Source organism: Nomia melanderi, chromosome 4 (assembly GCF_051020985.1).
Source record: "Nomia melanderi isolate GNS246 chromosome 4, iyNomMela1, whole genome shotgun sequence".
Lineage (NCBI taxonomy): Eukaryota > Metazoa > Arthropoda > Insecta > Hymenoptera > Halictidae > Nomia > Nomia melanderi.
Window position 1 is genome coordinate 9,393,622 of NC_135002.1, and position 14,688 is coordinate 9,408,309.

The following is a 14,688-nucleotide window of genomic DNA, read 5'->3' on the forward strand; positions in this document are numbered from 1 at the left end:
TGGATCCAAATGGTCGCTGAATGGTTCACGTGATCTTTGTCCACGGTTGCTTACGCAATTAAGTAAGTAACCCGATCAGATTTTCCGAGACTGGTTCGGCTCGCGGAGTTGCCGGCTTTCACGGTTCCTCTGGCTGCCATTGACAACTGCTTTCTCCGCGGATCGCGTAGCAAGAACACCCACGCGTTGAATATACGGGAAGAAAGGAACGATCCTCCGAAGTCTAGGGATTAAAATCTGCGGCTGACAGGAACCGGATAAGTCTGTTCGGCCGTCGACGATCGAACCCCATCGTCGAATTCCTCGGCCGTGACGCGCGTGTTCGGTAACCGTTCAATTATTAAAGTCGAATCGATACCTTCCTTGGAATTCTATTTCGAACACTTCGTCGGTCTATGCGACTCGTTGCTTTTCTCGGAGGAGGATTTCGTGTTCTCATTTTTAACCAGTTAACTGTGTTTGACGAGTATACACGTCATCGTAAAGCTTGACATGATACTAATTCTTTCAGCGATGAATTCTTTATTTTTTCACATAAACAAGTAATTCTTCTTTGTTTCGCTTTGATCTTTCATTAAAATATACTCTACGTGCATTCGTCCTGCGTTCGACGAGTACACGCTCCATTTTTCGATTTTATCGCGCACAGAATCAGAGGTTTTTCAAACTAAATTCCACAGTTAATCGGTTAATATACACTGTCTGATTACAAATGTCTCTTAAACCTTTGCGGATCACGGTATTCTTGTTTCTACATTGAAAGCGTCGGTGTTATTTAATTTCATTATAGATTAACACTTTCACCGCCACGAGAAGTTTCAGCGTTTCGTATAATACTGCTCATTCTTTTATAGCGAATGCGAATGGTATTAGAATTAATTATTGGAGATTTTATACTATTATATAGTTATTTTAAATATTTTTAAATTACATTACTAAATAGTTTTATTCGACACCGATTTTCTTATTGCGATTCTTTTCAAGGAATTGGGAAGCTCCTGTCATCGGTGACCACCGTGGCAGTCAACGCGTTAACATGACGTTTTAATCATTTATTCAGGAATATTTGGGATATACTAAAGTTGTATTTGCGTTGTGGAATTGTTATGTTGTAGGCAAGTATGGTAGAAATTGGTGAAATGCTTAATGATTCTGTTGATTTAGGATCGCAGAGGGTTAACTCTTTTGGTGCCGAATACTTTTCTGAACTTCGAGGAAACTAGTTTTATTCGTTTTTCAAGATTGCCACGGGTACTCTGTAGATGCAATCCTTTTTAGTCTGTAAGTCGAGACTCCGCAAGTTTGTCGTAAAATTAGAGAAGGACTGTTTCACTAGAGATGACACTTCAGTGTCTACACTGCAGGCTCTACAGATAGTAGATGGTACGGGCAGTGTTGGCAATAAAGCTGAATAAACATGATATTTTACGGGGAAAATCATTCTCTTTTATGCAGGGGGTAATGATGTTTTTAGTAGCTTCTAAGCAACAACGCCGGCGGCGATGAAACACGGAACTGTGCTTAGTAAGCGTTGGATTATGACGAAACTAAGTCGCGCCAGAGTTGAAAAACGTTGACCTGTGACTGCAGGACTTATCTCGTAACAAGAGTCTTAAAAGTGACCACCGCAAACGAGCAAAGAAATAACAGGTGTACCGTGGTCGTTTCAAGGGAAGAGTTTTCAACAACAGAGCACGCTGGAATGCTGGTGTAGCAATTTGTTTCAATTTTTCAGTTCGAGTTGACGCAAACGTGTTACAAGGGTCCAAGCAAATAATCTTTATCGTTAAATGAATAATTATATTCTCGTCTATTTATCCTCGTCTGTTCAAAAATTGCGGGAATTATAACTAATTAAATATCGTTTCATGTTATGAATCTGGCAAATGCAAAACGGTAACAATATTCGTAAAAAGAGCCGCTACGAAGCAGCTTTTTAGTAATATTTAACATCGAGTTCGTAGATCGCGAATTCGTATAACTGTTCCATTTCTAATTATTCATGTTCCCTACATGTTCAATCTTCATGCACGGCCATTTATTTTAATAATCTGGACACGGTCGGTGACTTTATAAGCAAGTATTCAAGTAACCACGTATTCCGTAAAATTACAATATTTAGAACGTTTAACTAAACGAATTGCAAACTGCTAATTATATATATATTTTTTTTCAAATAACGCATTAACACGATTACACTTGCGAATTATTAACGATCACTGCACACCGAATTAGCAAGACCATAATGCTTTAACAGCCGTTAAGTAGCGTTTCACGAATTAACTTATCAATTTAAACATTCCCAACATTTCAGTTTATTAAATGTTTCTAATCAAGGTTACAATTAGATGTGGTTCGCAACGTCTCTAAACTATCCGCCCACAAATATCTCGAAAAGAAAATCAATCTTTCGAAATTCCCAAGTGTCGCAACCTGCCACGCGAGGTGTGAGGTACGTTTCCATATTAATGTCCGCATATTAACGTTTCCATATTAAACGAGTAGAATTTTTAAACACGCCCAACCTTCTCGCGAATATTCATCCGCTGCGAGCGCGCGTGTCCCTGCCATTCAGCGTGCGCAAGAAAAACAACCGGAGCAGGTTGTCACGTTCCATAACTAGGTGCCGGTAGAAAATTTCGCGCTCGCCCAATACGTATTACCTTCCATCCGGGCCTGACCGTTACAATACCGCTGGTTGCCCTTTTTCCTATCCTCCATCTCGACCCGGGAACGCGTGGAATTATTTGAAATCCGTTGGTCGTGATGGGTTGATACGTGCAGTAACGCGGAATGGGACTAACGACCATGCCAGCAGGACCGTGCAAATTACTTCTTGCGGCTCTCGCGACGCCCCTGACAATCATAATCATTACCGGGGCCCGTGCATGGTCAGACGTGCTGCGCAGCTTCTTTGGAAGACAGTAATTATGCGTCATTATCATTCCGACGTTCCGCCCCCTATCCACCCCCAGCAGCTCGACCGACACAATTAGACTCTTATTAGAATGACCATTTAAGCTGCAATCATTACTATTGTCACTTTCATCGTTACCGGCTACCCGGATTGCCAGATTTCATTAATAACGACGCCTTTTACTTTCGCCCGCGCCGGGCGGATCGTTAGGCGGCCATCGCCGCTTGTTAACCCTTTGCCCCATGATTTATTTCTTAGTACTAGACTTACGGACACTTATTCTACATTTGATTTGATCGTTTCTAGAAGACTACACGTTTGTTTATGTAGAAATTAGTGTTTCAAGAATAGAGCATTATAAAGTGTAGTTGCATGATAGCATCCGTCAAGATCGATTTAAACTGTCGCCAAATAATATTCGACAGATTTAATACCCGTCATACCGACGGGTTTCGGAAATCTAGTTTAAGCTCAACTAAGTGTATTGTCAATAATTTGCGACAAATGCGGAGAATTTCATTTATTGTAAGTACACGATAACTTTGAAGCTGAAATAGTGAAAATAGTGTTTCCCCTCGATCCACGTACTGTGAGGAATATTGATTTCTATTAAATTGATCAGAAAATCTTCACCAAGAGTTTCACTGGTCATTACAGGGCAAGGGGTTAATCTAGAAATCTTTATTGCGAGTCTTAATTGTCGTTGTATGATAAAGGGTTAATGCGTCGATGATGAAGCTTCTTAATCGCGAACGCGTCTCTAATCATTGTTAGACCGGTTCATTATTATGCTACCGATCATCCGCGCTCGTGTCCGCGCGTTAACTGGACAAGCGAAAAGGGAAAAACACGGTTGAATATGGGGATGAAAAGTGGCCGCGAACCAAGATACCGAGGAAAAAAACGTCCCCTGTCGAATGGCGAGCCCCCGTGCTCGCGAAGGGTAGTTACAGGGACATATTGGACTATCAGTTTTTCTTCTATTTTTCCTATTTTCGTCGCGTGCAAAAATTCAGGGAAAAAATCTGGCACATCGGGACAGACGTCAAGCAATTTTTTCTGATTTTTCGGTTGAATATGCCGGTCGCACGAAATGGAAAACGATGCGGGGTTCGAAGGAAGGAACGGTTTCTCGTTGCTTTTTGATAGTGATATCGAGTAAATATAATTCTGCGGGGACGTGTTCCAATAGTCGCTACGAAATATTCGGTACTCTCAATCGCCACTTGATTTGATACAGTTAAATTCCAAAATATATAATATCAATCCCTTGCCATACGATTCGTTTTTCAACGATGATCGATACATTTACTTCGTTACCAATAATGGATTACTAATACTGAGAAGAGACAATAATTCTGGATATGTTCTATGTATATGTTTGCTCTGAACTATAATAATTGATAACAGAGGAATAATATTCAATTTGAATTCTCAAGAACCGAGCAATATTTATGCTTGTTAAATTCTATTTAAACACGAGTCTGACGCGTTATTGTAAGGCAAGAGGTTAAGCTTAGTATAATGCATCGATATATACAATATCGGAATAAAATATTTTTGTGAAGAACTTTCGAGTGTAAAGGGTTAATATAAACCTGACCTTCGATTTGCGCGGACCTTTTTCACGTGAGCCTCTTTTTACGCGGTAAATTGGAACACTATTTACACGATAGTTTTTACGCGATCTGAACTTAGTAACAGTATATATAACAATATTTTCTTTTCTCCTGTCTTCACCGACAGGCCCTCTATTTACGCGATTTTCGTTCGCGTCAAACGAACCCACGTGGGACGGATTTTCGCATAAATCGAGGATCAGGTGTATATCCACAACTTACTGTTTCATCGTAGGATTACAATAAACAGTATACGCGTGAAATGAAATCTATCATTTCCTGATCAATTATACCCAACTGCTCTGTTATTAATATTACTTATTATTAATCCCGCGTAACTGTAGACGGGTCACGAAGAAGACGGAATTTAAAAAAACAATGAATGCCGTATCCCATAATGAAATGATCGATCCCCTCTGTGGCGTAGAGGATCCGACAATAGGCGGTTTTTCTATCCCGCTGATGGCAGATTGGCCAGCGTCTTTCTTTATTCCGTTCAGGTGTACCGTTTTCTACCTCTTTCTTGATGTTGCGCAATAAATCTGTCCATATGGCGCGGTATAGCCATCTCCAGAACGAAACCCGCTGGTTCAGTGGCTCGGCGTTGACCAATGGTCAAGGTGTTCGTAGTTGGGGCAGGCAATGTTACCTTGCCTCGCGGGACATTTATTAAACCCCCTGATTCCCCCACACGTTTTATCCTTCACGATATGCCATCCCAGTGCTTTCTATTCACCAGCAGCTAATATTTGTTTAATTTCGCTCGTGGATTACGCCGGTTCCATTAGAGACCTCAATTAGACTATGCTTTATCTCCTTGTTCATAGAACGCCCTAAAATGTTTGTTGACATCTGGGCTACCTGCGAAATCCGTTGCTTCGTACTCTTTTATAGTAATCGTAAAAGTATATTTATTCACGTGAAAATTTCTTTAAATCGGTAATAATTTATTAGAAGGTATTAATATTTCTTTAATAATCGCAGAAGAAGCAACTGTTGTAATTACTGTTAAGTTATAATTACCTTGTATCAATTAATTAGTGACCCTACTGAATCTAGCGTTAGTCATTATCTAAGGAGCAATTGAAAAAATCTAGAACTTCAGTTTATGATCCTTTCATATCAATTAATTAGTGATCCCACTAAATCTAGCGTTAATCGTTATCTACGAACGAATCGGAGCACTATTGTATTTCTTTTTCCCACGAATACCGACCGAATTCCCAATGATGAAACGTGTTTGGCACACAAGTTGCTTCACTCACGTACTCGAAGGGCAATTTCGAAGTTTCTTCCGTCCGCCATTGTGCGCGACGTTGAAAATCGGTGGTTCGACTTGCGGCCGCGGATTTTGTATCTCATGTCAGTCAGCTGTGCTTTTGGCCACACGTACAGGCGGACACACCGACGAAAACGGAGGGCAATGCACCCAACCACGGGTCTCCCCTTTCAACGTTCAGCCACGATTTTTCCGCAGCTTTTAACGTGTTTCCTCTTAATTCCTCGTTTTTTAATAATACAACGTGCACTTGTTCCCGGTAATTTTTCATGCGCCACGCAGCACTTCGACGGAACCTCATTGTAAATGAACCCCTTGCCCTACAACATCGTGCGAGACTCGCGACGAAGATTTCCAACAGAATTTCGCAAATAATAATCTCTTTCAATTCAAATGAAATATCCAGTTTCAATGATCAATCACAGTTCTCTAAAGGAAACATAGACATCGAATGACCGTGAATCGTTCTCCTTCTTCTAGTGAATTGGAAGCAATCAAATAGTTCTATCGAGTGCAACTGTGAAAGAAACCATAAGGCAAGGGGTTAATGTAGAAGACGTGCACGCAACAACTTCGGAAATAAGCGTTCCGCGGTGAACATTCACGCGGATTCATTGTTACGAAAGAATGTTCCACTTCTGGGCGCAGCGTGTTAATCGTTGCCGCGATAATCGAACGCATTGTGCGGCGCGTTTCAATTACACTGATTAATTCGTACATACCACGCGTCTGCTCGTTGCGAAGAACGCGCGTTCGCGTGCGCAGACGAAGGTTTATCACGTTCAATTCTAAAGTGTTCGTTACCGGATCATATTTGGTAATTGTTTCCTCGTTCGCACAGGTTTCGTCGAGATCGTCGGTAAATACCGTTCAGCGAGGAGGAAGCCGGAGAAAAAAATGATCGAACGCCTCTCCGTTACGCCGGTTTTCGAATTAATGACACGCTTCATATTTGATAATCCCTCTTTAATGGAACTTCAATAAATCCTTCTAAGGAAATGTTAAATTCTGATTTAACTGCTGCCGTTATAGGGCGCAGGAATAATAAATTACTTGCTGGCGTTGAACGCGTTCTCGGATTACTTATTATGTTTCTAATAACAGTAACTAAATATATTACCATGCGATAACAATAACGAACCCATTAATTCAGCTGAAAAATTGTTTTCTCATTCTGAAGACTATTTAATATCGTTTCATTAACGTCGGTTTATTTCCGACTCGACGATCCAAACGAACGCGATTTTATCGTTGGAAGAGATTAGATTGTTTTTGTTTAACTTACATGTCGGTCTCGTCCTGTTTGGTCTCGTCAATGGTATCCACGGTCTCTGCGGTGGATGATTTGCAGTAACTGTAAGCAGACGAAAACGGTCATTAATAACAACGCGAATCAACATTTTATTGCGGTGCCGAATAGGGGACGGTTCCCGCAGCGTGTTCGTCCGTGAACGTGTGTCTAAGCCGCACTCGAATTCGAATCAAACTAAGGAAATTATACGTTCGAATAGTCGAAACTGTACGAAATTTGTCGTTCTCCTCAACCGTGGAATTTAGCATTAAAAATCTCTCAGCCATACACCAAACATAAAACATCAAAGCAAAATGAAAGAAGAATCACAAGTTTATCAGACTAAATAAGTAATCAGAATTCAGAAGATTAGTATTATTTATTTCAAGATGACGGCTGTACTCATCGAACACGGTTGACACGTTGACCGCCACGAGAATTTTGAGTGTTTCATATAATGTTACTCATTCTTTCGCAACGAAGGCAAACAGTAATAGAAAGAATGATTAATAATTTATCACAACTCTTAAGTCGCACTATCGTGTAGTTACATACACAACTAAATATTTTTATTTGACATCAGTGTCCTTTCTCTAATTATTTCCGAACAATTCGGAAGCACCGATCATCGGTGATCAACGTGTTAACCGATTAATCCACGAGCACCTAACAATTGCGTATCAAAGGAAAACGAAAAAAAAAGTAAATCAAGATCTTTCATGATCCCTCATGAAAGAACCAGAAAATCGTCCAACCGAATTCCTTATTGAAACACTCCGTGAAGCCAGTCGGTCGACGTTCGAATAAAGATCCCGCGAACTTAGTCTTAACTAAATACGCACGATTTCCCTAGCCGTCCCTTAAGATCAAATAGAGATTTAGTTTGAAATTCTAACGAAACGTTTTGAAAGTTTTTGAACTCGGTGCGTGCGCGCGCGCGCGCGCGTCACTATCGTGCAGCGCCGCGGACCCGGGCAAACGAAACGCGTCGAATGACAGCGCGAACAAATTAGAAGTTCCGAGTTGCACATGCACGAAGGTTGGGTTGGTTAAACCCGAGTCCCAACTAGAAGATTACTAGCGAACTTTGTCAACTGTCGGGATCCGGTGTAAGGAGGCGATGGGCGAGGGATGTGTGTGTGTGTGTGTGTGTGTGTGTGTGAGGGGGGGAGAGAGGGAGAGAGGGAGAGAGAGAGAGAGAGTGCTCTCTCGTCGGTCTTCAACTCGTCCGTAGCCGAGCGACGACGTCGAGGGCTTTGAATTGTTAATTCTGATTACCTTCGCGCCCCGGCGTACTTTGCTTCTGCCACTTATTTAATGTACCGCCATTTGTGCCGGAGTTGAATCACGCCTCGGGATTCTAGGACTTGTTACCGCTGCTTCCGGGGACACCCAAATGTTCTCCGTTACGAGTCATCACGCGCGGCGAGACCTTCGCGAGTGATCGTTTGGAGAAACTTACGTGTTCAGAGAAAAACGCGTTTCAGATTAGTTGCACGGCAGATGTGCGGTGCGACATTTAGCGAGAGGGGACCAATTGAGTAATGCGGGAATTATAGGTGAAGATTAATCCTTTGCACTGGTGAACCGTCGGACGTTACTTGATTTAATGAAATCGTTTAACGTTTGATATTGAGCTTTGTGTAATGTTTGAATATGCAGAATATTGAAATAAAATAGGTTCGCTGTTTACATGTGATTTCTCGTGGAGGTAATTTGAAAGGATACGGTTCATATCTCATAGAATGAAAAGGAAATGTATGGTTTCCTCGTTGTAGATTGTTGAATTTATCAGTAGAGTATAATTGGTGTAGTGTAAAGGTATTTATCAGCTAACTGTACGAGGGACAAGAATGAGAAATACCGTGAGATCTTGTGTTTTCATTTATATCTGTGGCATTACTAGAATCACAGGTTCAGAAATGATTGTCGCATTATACGAGAATAACGTGCATCGATGGCGGCGTATATCATACTGATCGATCATGACGTAAAAGATTGTACACAGCTTGTAATAAAAAGCGGAGTCGAGTCGAATGCTACAATATATAGGCCTCGCTAATGTAACGTCGGAGTCGACCTAATCAGCGATACTGACGCTGCAACGTTGCAGTGATATTGCTGGAGGCAGATAGTAGATCGTGCTGACTGGGTTATTATAATTGCAGAACGATAGAGGATGGCAGAAGGATGCCGTTGCAAGAACGCTCATTAAACTAGTTCATTACACCTGCTTGTACTAATGGGTCTCACTTACGAGAACCCAAGATAATTAAATAATTTAACGAATGTCACTCTCTTTGAATCACCATTAACAGAGGGTATCGGGGGCCGAATGTATAAAATTGTATAATACCGCGGAAATGCGAAAGGGAATTGTGCCTGGCGAGCCTCCTTCGACCATTCTTCGTCACGCAAATATAAAATATTATTTTTAACGAAGATTAATAGCGCACGATTATTATTCTCGTTAAATCCGCACGAGTTACCCGGGACGTTTATGTGTCCACGATTTGAGACTTTAGTAGCGTTCGAATAAAATCGGAAACTGCCGGGTTACGGATTTCTTGTTACAATCATGATCACCTTCAATCTTTTCGAAATGCGACAGGAACAAGTTCTTTTTCGAAATTAAACGATGCACGGGATGAACTGTTTTTGTAGGGAATAATAACTTGCAATACATTGACAAAGAAAAATTGTTCTGATTGAGAACTACTGAATTATGACTAACTTGTTAATTACTATACTTATAAGTACCGTTATAAGTATAGTAGTAAGTAGTTATAATATTTATAACTGCTATATGAATTAAGTATACTAACCTATAGCTATACTATACTAAAAATACTAACTTATAACTACTAATGTAACTTGTATAGTTATAATACTTATAAGTAATAGTAATATAACTAATAGTTACAATACTTATAAGTAATAGTAATATAACTAATAGTCATAATACTTATAAGTAATAGTAATATAACTAATAGTTATAATACTTATAAGTAATAGTAATGTAACTAATAGTTATAATACTCATAACAATATCAACCGATACTAGTACCACATTGGAAGTACGAAATTGTACTTCTAATGCTTCGAAACGAAGTATAACATCATAAATTAAAATTTCCCTTTTCTAATTTGTACTGTGTACGCCATAAACATCCAACATATGAACAGTTTTTTTTCCATGTAACCCTCGCGTGTTATTGAAGGCCAACACAGCGAAGCATTCCCCATGAATGTTCTCAGGGTTTAGACAAAATCGAATGGAAGAGCTGCGGATATCGAGGGAAAATCAACGACTTAGTCTCGCGGCCAGTTTTATCGAGATATAGAGCAATAAATTCTTGTCTTGAGATTGAATGTAGCGAAACAGAAACGGATAACTCGATCTATCTTGCTGCTGGCACACAGTTACAATTATGATGATCGGAAGATACTGGGAGCGGATCAATAACATGCACGACGAAACAATTAATTGTAACTGATCGGTTCGACGTGGTTGCCTGGGAATCGTTGTAAATCGTTTACACTTGTTTCAGCCGCGGTATACGATCTGTTCCAGAATTATAGGACGTAAGACGCTGTTACTTGTAATCCAATAATTTATTATATCCTGTAAACGCATTTCACGTGTGCCAACGTATACACGCATATATTATGCATTAAAAAATTTACAAGTATCCCTTTAAAAACCTCTCTATTTAACCATTTCTTCTTAGTTGGCAGTAGATTTATGGAACCCGTCAATTTGACGGATATTGGATCCGATAAATATTATTAGCTTTAAAGATCGTTAATTGTAATTTAAGAATGAAATCCAAAGGGAAGATTAATAAAATAAAACATCGATGCAATTTGTAATTGAGACGATTAATTACGAATATATTAACACTGATCTATCGTAACCGGTTAAATAACTTGGTACAAAGTAAAGGTAAACAAGTTCGGTGAGAAATTTTTCTTAGTGGAGATCGAAACGGAAGGAAGGACAAAATCAGAAAAATGTTTCAACGGCTAATTAATCAATAAATGATTAATCGAGCAACGTAGGAATTGATTTAAACTTAAACGAAAGGAAGGAAACGCGGCATTTTAAATATATTTTTAAAACCGGTCGACTGGTCGGTTCCTGGTACGAGTAACGTTAAAGATATCAAATGAGCTGTAATTATAAATGAAAGATCACGTTTTTTGTGTTCAAAGAATATCATGTCTGTTAATTTCCTGCATAGATTGAGAGCTTGTCGAAACTAGTTTCGATATCTGGCAAGCCAAGATACCGATACACGGATGCGCGAATTCGATTTCCCGAAAGTTGATTTAGTAGGTCGGTACCGTGACACGCGATTCCAAGTGACAGTTAGAAATTATAGTCGAGTAATAAAAACGCGGTACCGATTCACACGTAGGCGAACATAGACGCAGCTCCCGGTGTGCCGTAGTCTGGACGAAACGCAAGTGCCATATAACTTTTAACTGCTTCCGAGGAACATGTTTAATTTTCAGTCTACGGGCCACACCTTGCCTGATAAGAATCGTTCTTTCAACAATCATATCGGCTGGTATCAGTCGGCGATGTCAGTCCTGGTGAAATGCAACTAGATCATAACGGGACTGCCTGCGAAACATCCGATCCGAGGCAGATAAATGTCCTGCAACAACGCCACGTCACACTGGATTTATGGGGACTGATAACTATTATGTCGCAATACGTTTAGACGGATTTGCTTCAACATCGTGTAAATCAATTTCGAGAGAGGTTTCGCGCGAGTATACTATTATTACGTTTCCCAACGGGTAATCAACTTTGTATAATAATAATAACGGCGATGCTAAGAAATAGTTGACAATAAGATAACTTACAATAGTTTGTTTTATGGTAATAGCGAATATAAATTATTTTCTTTTGTAATATCCAGTACACGTGTGTCTGTAAAGTTTCGAAATAATAGTGTAACTGCGATAGCATCGAGGCTACGTAAATATTTTCAATTGAAGGACAACAAATATTTCTGTATACAGGTGTCCAGTTTCATTCTAAGCTTTTAACGTTCAGATTCAAATTTTTGATGACTTATGATGCTCGTCCGAACCTTCCTCAAGGTGATCATGTTCGACTTACAGTAAGCCTCCACCTTAATACAAGGAAGTTTCACAGTCACTCTGAGATAACGAGTTCTAGAAGCGTACTCTAAATCGTCTCCCGCCGTTCAGGAATAATCAAGCAGTAATGATGTTCGGCGGACAATAATCGGCTGGCTTACCGTCGGTTAGTGGCTAAATCAGAAAAGTTTTCGCAATCTTCCGGGCGTGAAAAGAGAAGCTCTTTTCTGCTGAAACTGTCAACAACTCCGATTAGTTTTAAAGTAAGCTCTCGTTTTCGACCTTCGTCTTCCATCGATCCTCGTTTATCAGTAAGACAAACCCGAAACGTGTTAATAAACTTTTCAAGTTCTTTCTATCTCAATGGCTTCATTTACCCGCGGAACCGACAAATAGACGATTCCGAGCAAAATCATTGTGCAGATAGTCCGAGTGCATTATAAATTAACATTCTTGACCATTAGGTTACTAACACGTTGTATCACGGTTATTAATGACTGTTTCTTTACAAATGAATATAAATAAGTGGTTAGTGGTGTAGGCTGCGATACCCAGCAGTTATGGACAGAAAAGTGAGGATCCTTCAGCCTGGAGGGACACCAGAGCCTCGGGAGCCTAGCAGTGATGAGACCCTAAGGTTGAGGTCTCATTGGGAATGAGCCTCCAGGCGGCCGACTAATGGGAAGGTCGAGCAACTTTTAGCCAAGATCAAATCCAGACTGTGGCACCCAGACATTACGAAGGAAAAAGCTGAGCTCTCTTAGCCTGTATAGCTGATTGAATCCTTGTGACTCAGCAGCTAAGTCTGTGGATAAGTAAGCGGGGATCGTTGAGAGTAGCATAAGCACGATCATCTTTATAGATCTTGTTGGGAATATGTTTAGTTAAGTTATCCTGTAAACTGTATAGCGTATGACTTTTAGTAATAAACCATATAGATAATTTAAATATAAATATATATAAATCGTGATAATTCCAACATAAATTTTCATGCAAACCGTGAAGAACCTGTCATAACTGTTATTGGGAATATCGGTTTCGCAATCGATATTATATTATATTTAATCAACAATCGTTTCTATAACCGTTATTTTTTGGTTTTGCATTTCTTTCGGAACCGAAAAATAAGAGTTATAGAAGCGATTGTTGATTAAACATAATATCGAAATATTGAATGATAGAACAACAGGTTAACGAGGTTACGAGAAGCAGTAACATCCCAAGTTTTCTTTATTCTTGAACTAGGAATCTTCTCCCGTTGCACCACGAATTACGCTCCACTTCGTGTTTTAAATGGTACACGAAGAGCGTGCACGCAAGTGCGCGCACCGTAACCACCGGCGTGTCTTTAAGCACGGCACTCGTACGGTTTTCAGTGGTATCGTCGGTGAAACGTGTCCCCGCCTATCGCGGGTATTAGTGTGCATTTTCAGGAGCACGCGGATGGCAGACACGCGTGGATGCTCGAAACTGTGAAAGGCTCGTAGCACGCGAAACACTTGGGGCTCCATGTCAAGGGGGCCCAGGAACAATATAACGGCGTTGCATAAAGGCAACTCCCGTGCGCCTCCTTTCCAATGGCTCAATGCAAATGGCTCGCCCCGATGCCATTCCCTTCAGCGCCGAACCTTCTTCCAGCACGTGCTTCATCTCGAAACGCCGTTCAGCTCGGCGATTCATCGCGAAACCCAAACCGAAAATTCGCGCAGACGTGTACAAATACGAGACGTACTCTCTTAACACCTGGATTTTTTAACCACAACAGCATTTCTTGCGATTCGGTTCGGCGATAGACGATCCAGATCGATTTACGAATTCTCGAATTGCTTGTTCAACGTGTTTCGCCTAGCCTAGTTCGCGATTTAAGCTTACTCGTAGATTAAAAACACAACTTGATAAACGCGATACTATCCAGATATCGCGAACGTTGCAAATGAATTCGACCGTTTCATGAAATAAAGATGAAACCAAAGGTAAAAAGTATGGTACGTTGCTGTAGCATCACGCTTCGTGAATCATTACTGACGATCCTTCAAGTTTCATGCACGCAGCGAAGCTGAAAAATACACCGAAACATGCAGAAACCGAGTTCGCGGCGGAGTAATTACAATTTGTTGCGCGTCCTATGTAAATCAGGAGCCGAGGCAGCGTTCCGCGCGTGCATAAACAGGGAAAACGGACTTACCGGGCCGCGAATGTTATTTAAACCGCGTCATCGGAATGAATCGCGCTTGTCTAAATTACCTCGGTTGAATTAAAGCCTCGGTCCCTCGCGGCTGATTAAATTTCAACGCGCGTGCCGAAATCCGCGCCCCTTAAAATAGGAATTTGTAGGGCAGCGGCGGGGTGGAGGATCAATGAAAAGGTACCCACGCCTACGTGTATGCAGAACCGGAAGGATATCCATTCCGAAGGCATCCCGGATTTTCAGATAATAAGGTGCTCCGGCGCGCCATAGATCGCGTTC

General features: G+C 40.7%; 1 protein-coding gene across 7 annotated transcripts in view; it reads right to left on the bottom strand.

Annotated features, from left to right (window-relative positions):
• twin (CCR4-NOT transcription complex subunit 6-like twin) overlaps nt 1-14,688 on the bottom strand; it is a 460,925-nt gene that overhangs the window by 11,875 nt on the left and 434,362 nt on the right. For 4 of the 7 annotated variants that reach the window (XM_076366640.1, XM_076366641.1, XM_031991150.2 and 1 more), the window contains one exon: nt 7,101-7,169. The exons of 1 other annotated variant lie outside the window; for it this stretch is intronic. In XM_076366640.1, the coding sequence (XP_076222755.1) occupies nt 7,101-7,169 (69 nt within the window). Of the gene's footprint in view, nt 1-7,100; nt 7,170-7,861; nt 7,933-8,384; nt 8,495-14,688 lie in introns of those variants that run through there. 2 more of the 7 variants (XM_076366643.1, XM_031991152.2) reach the window with 2 other exon arrangements.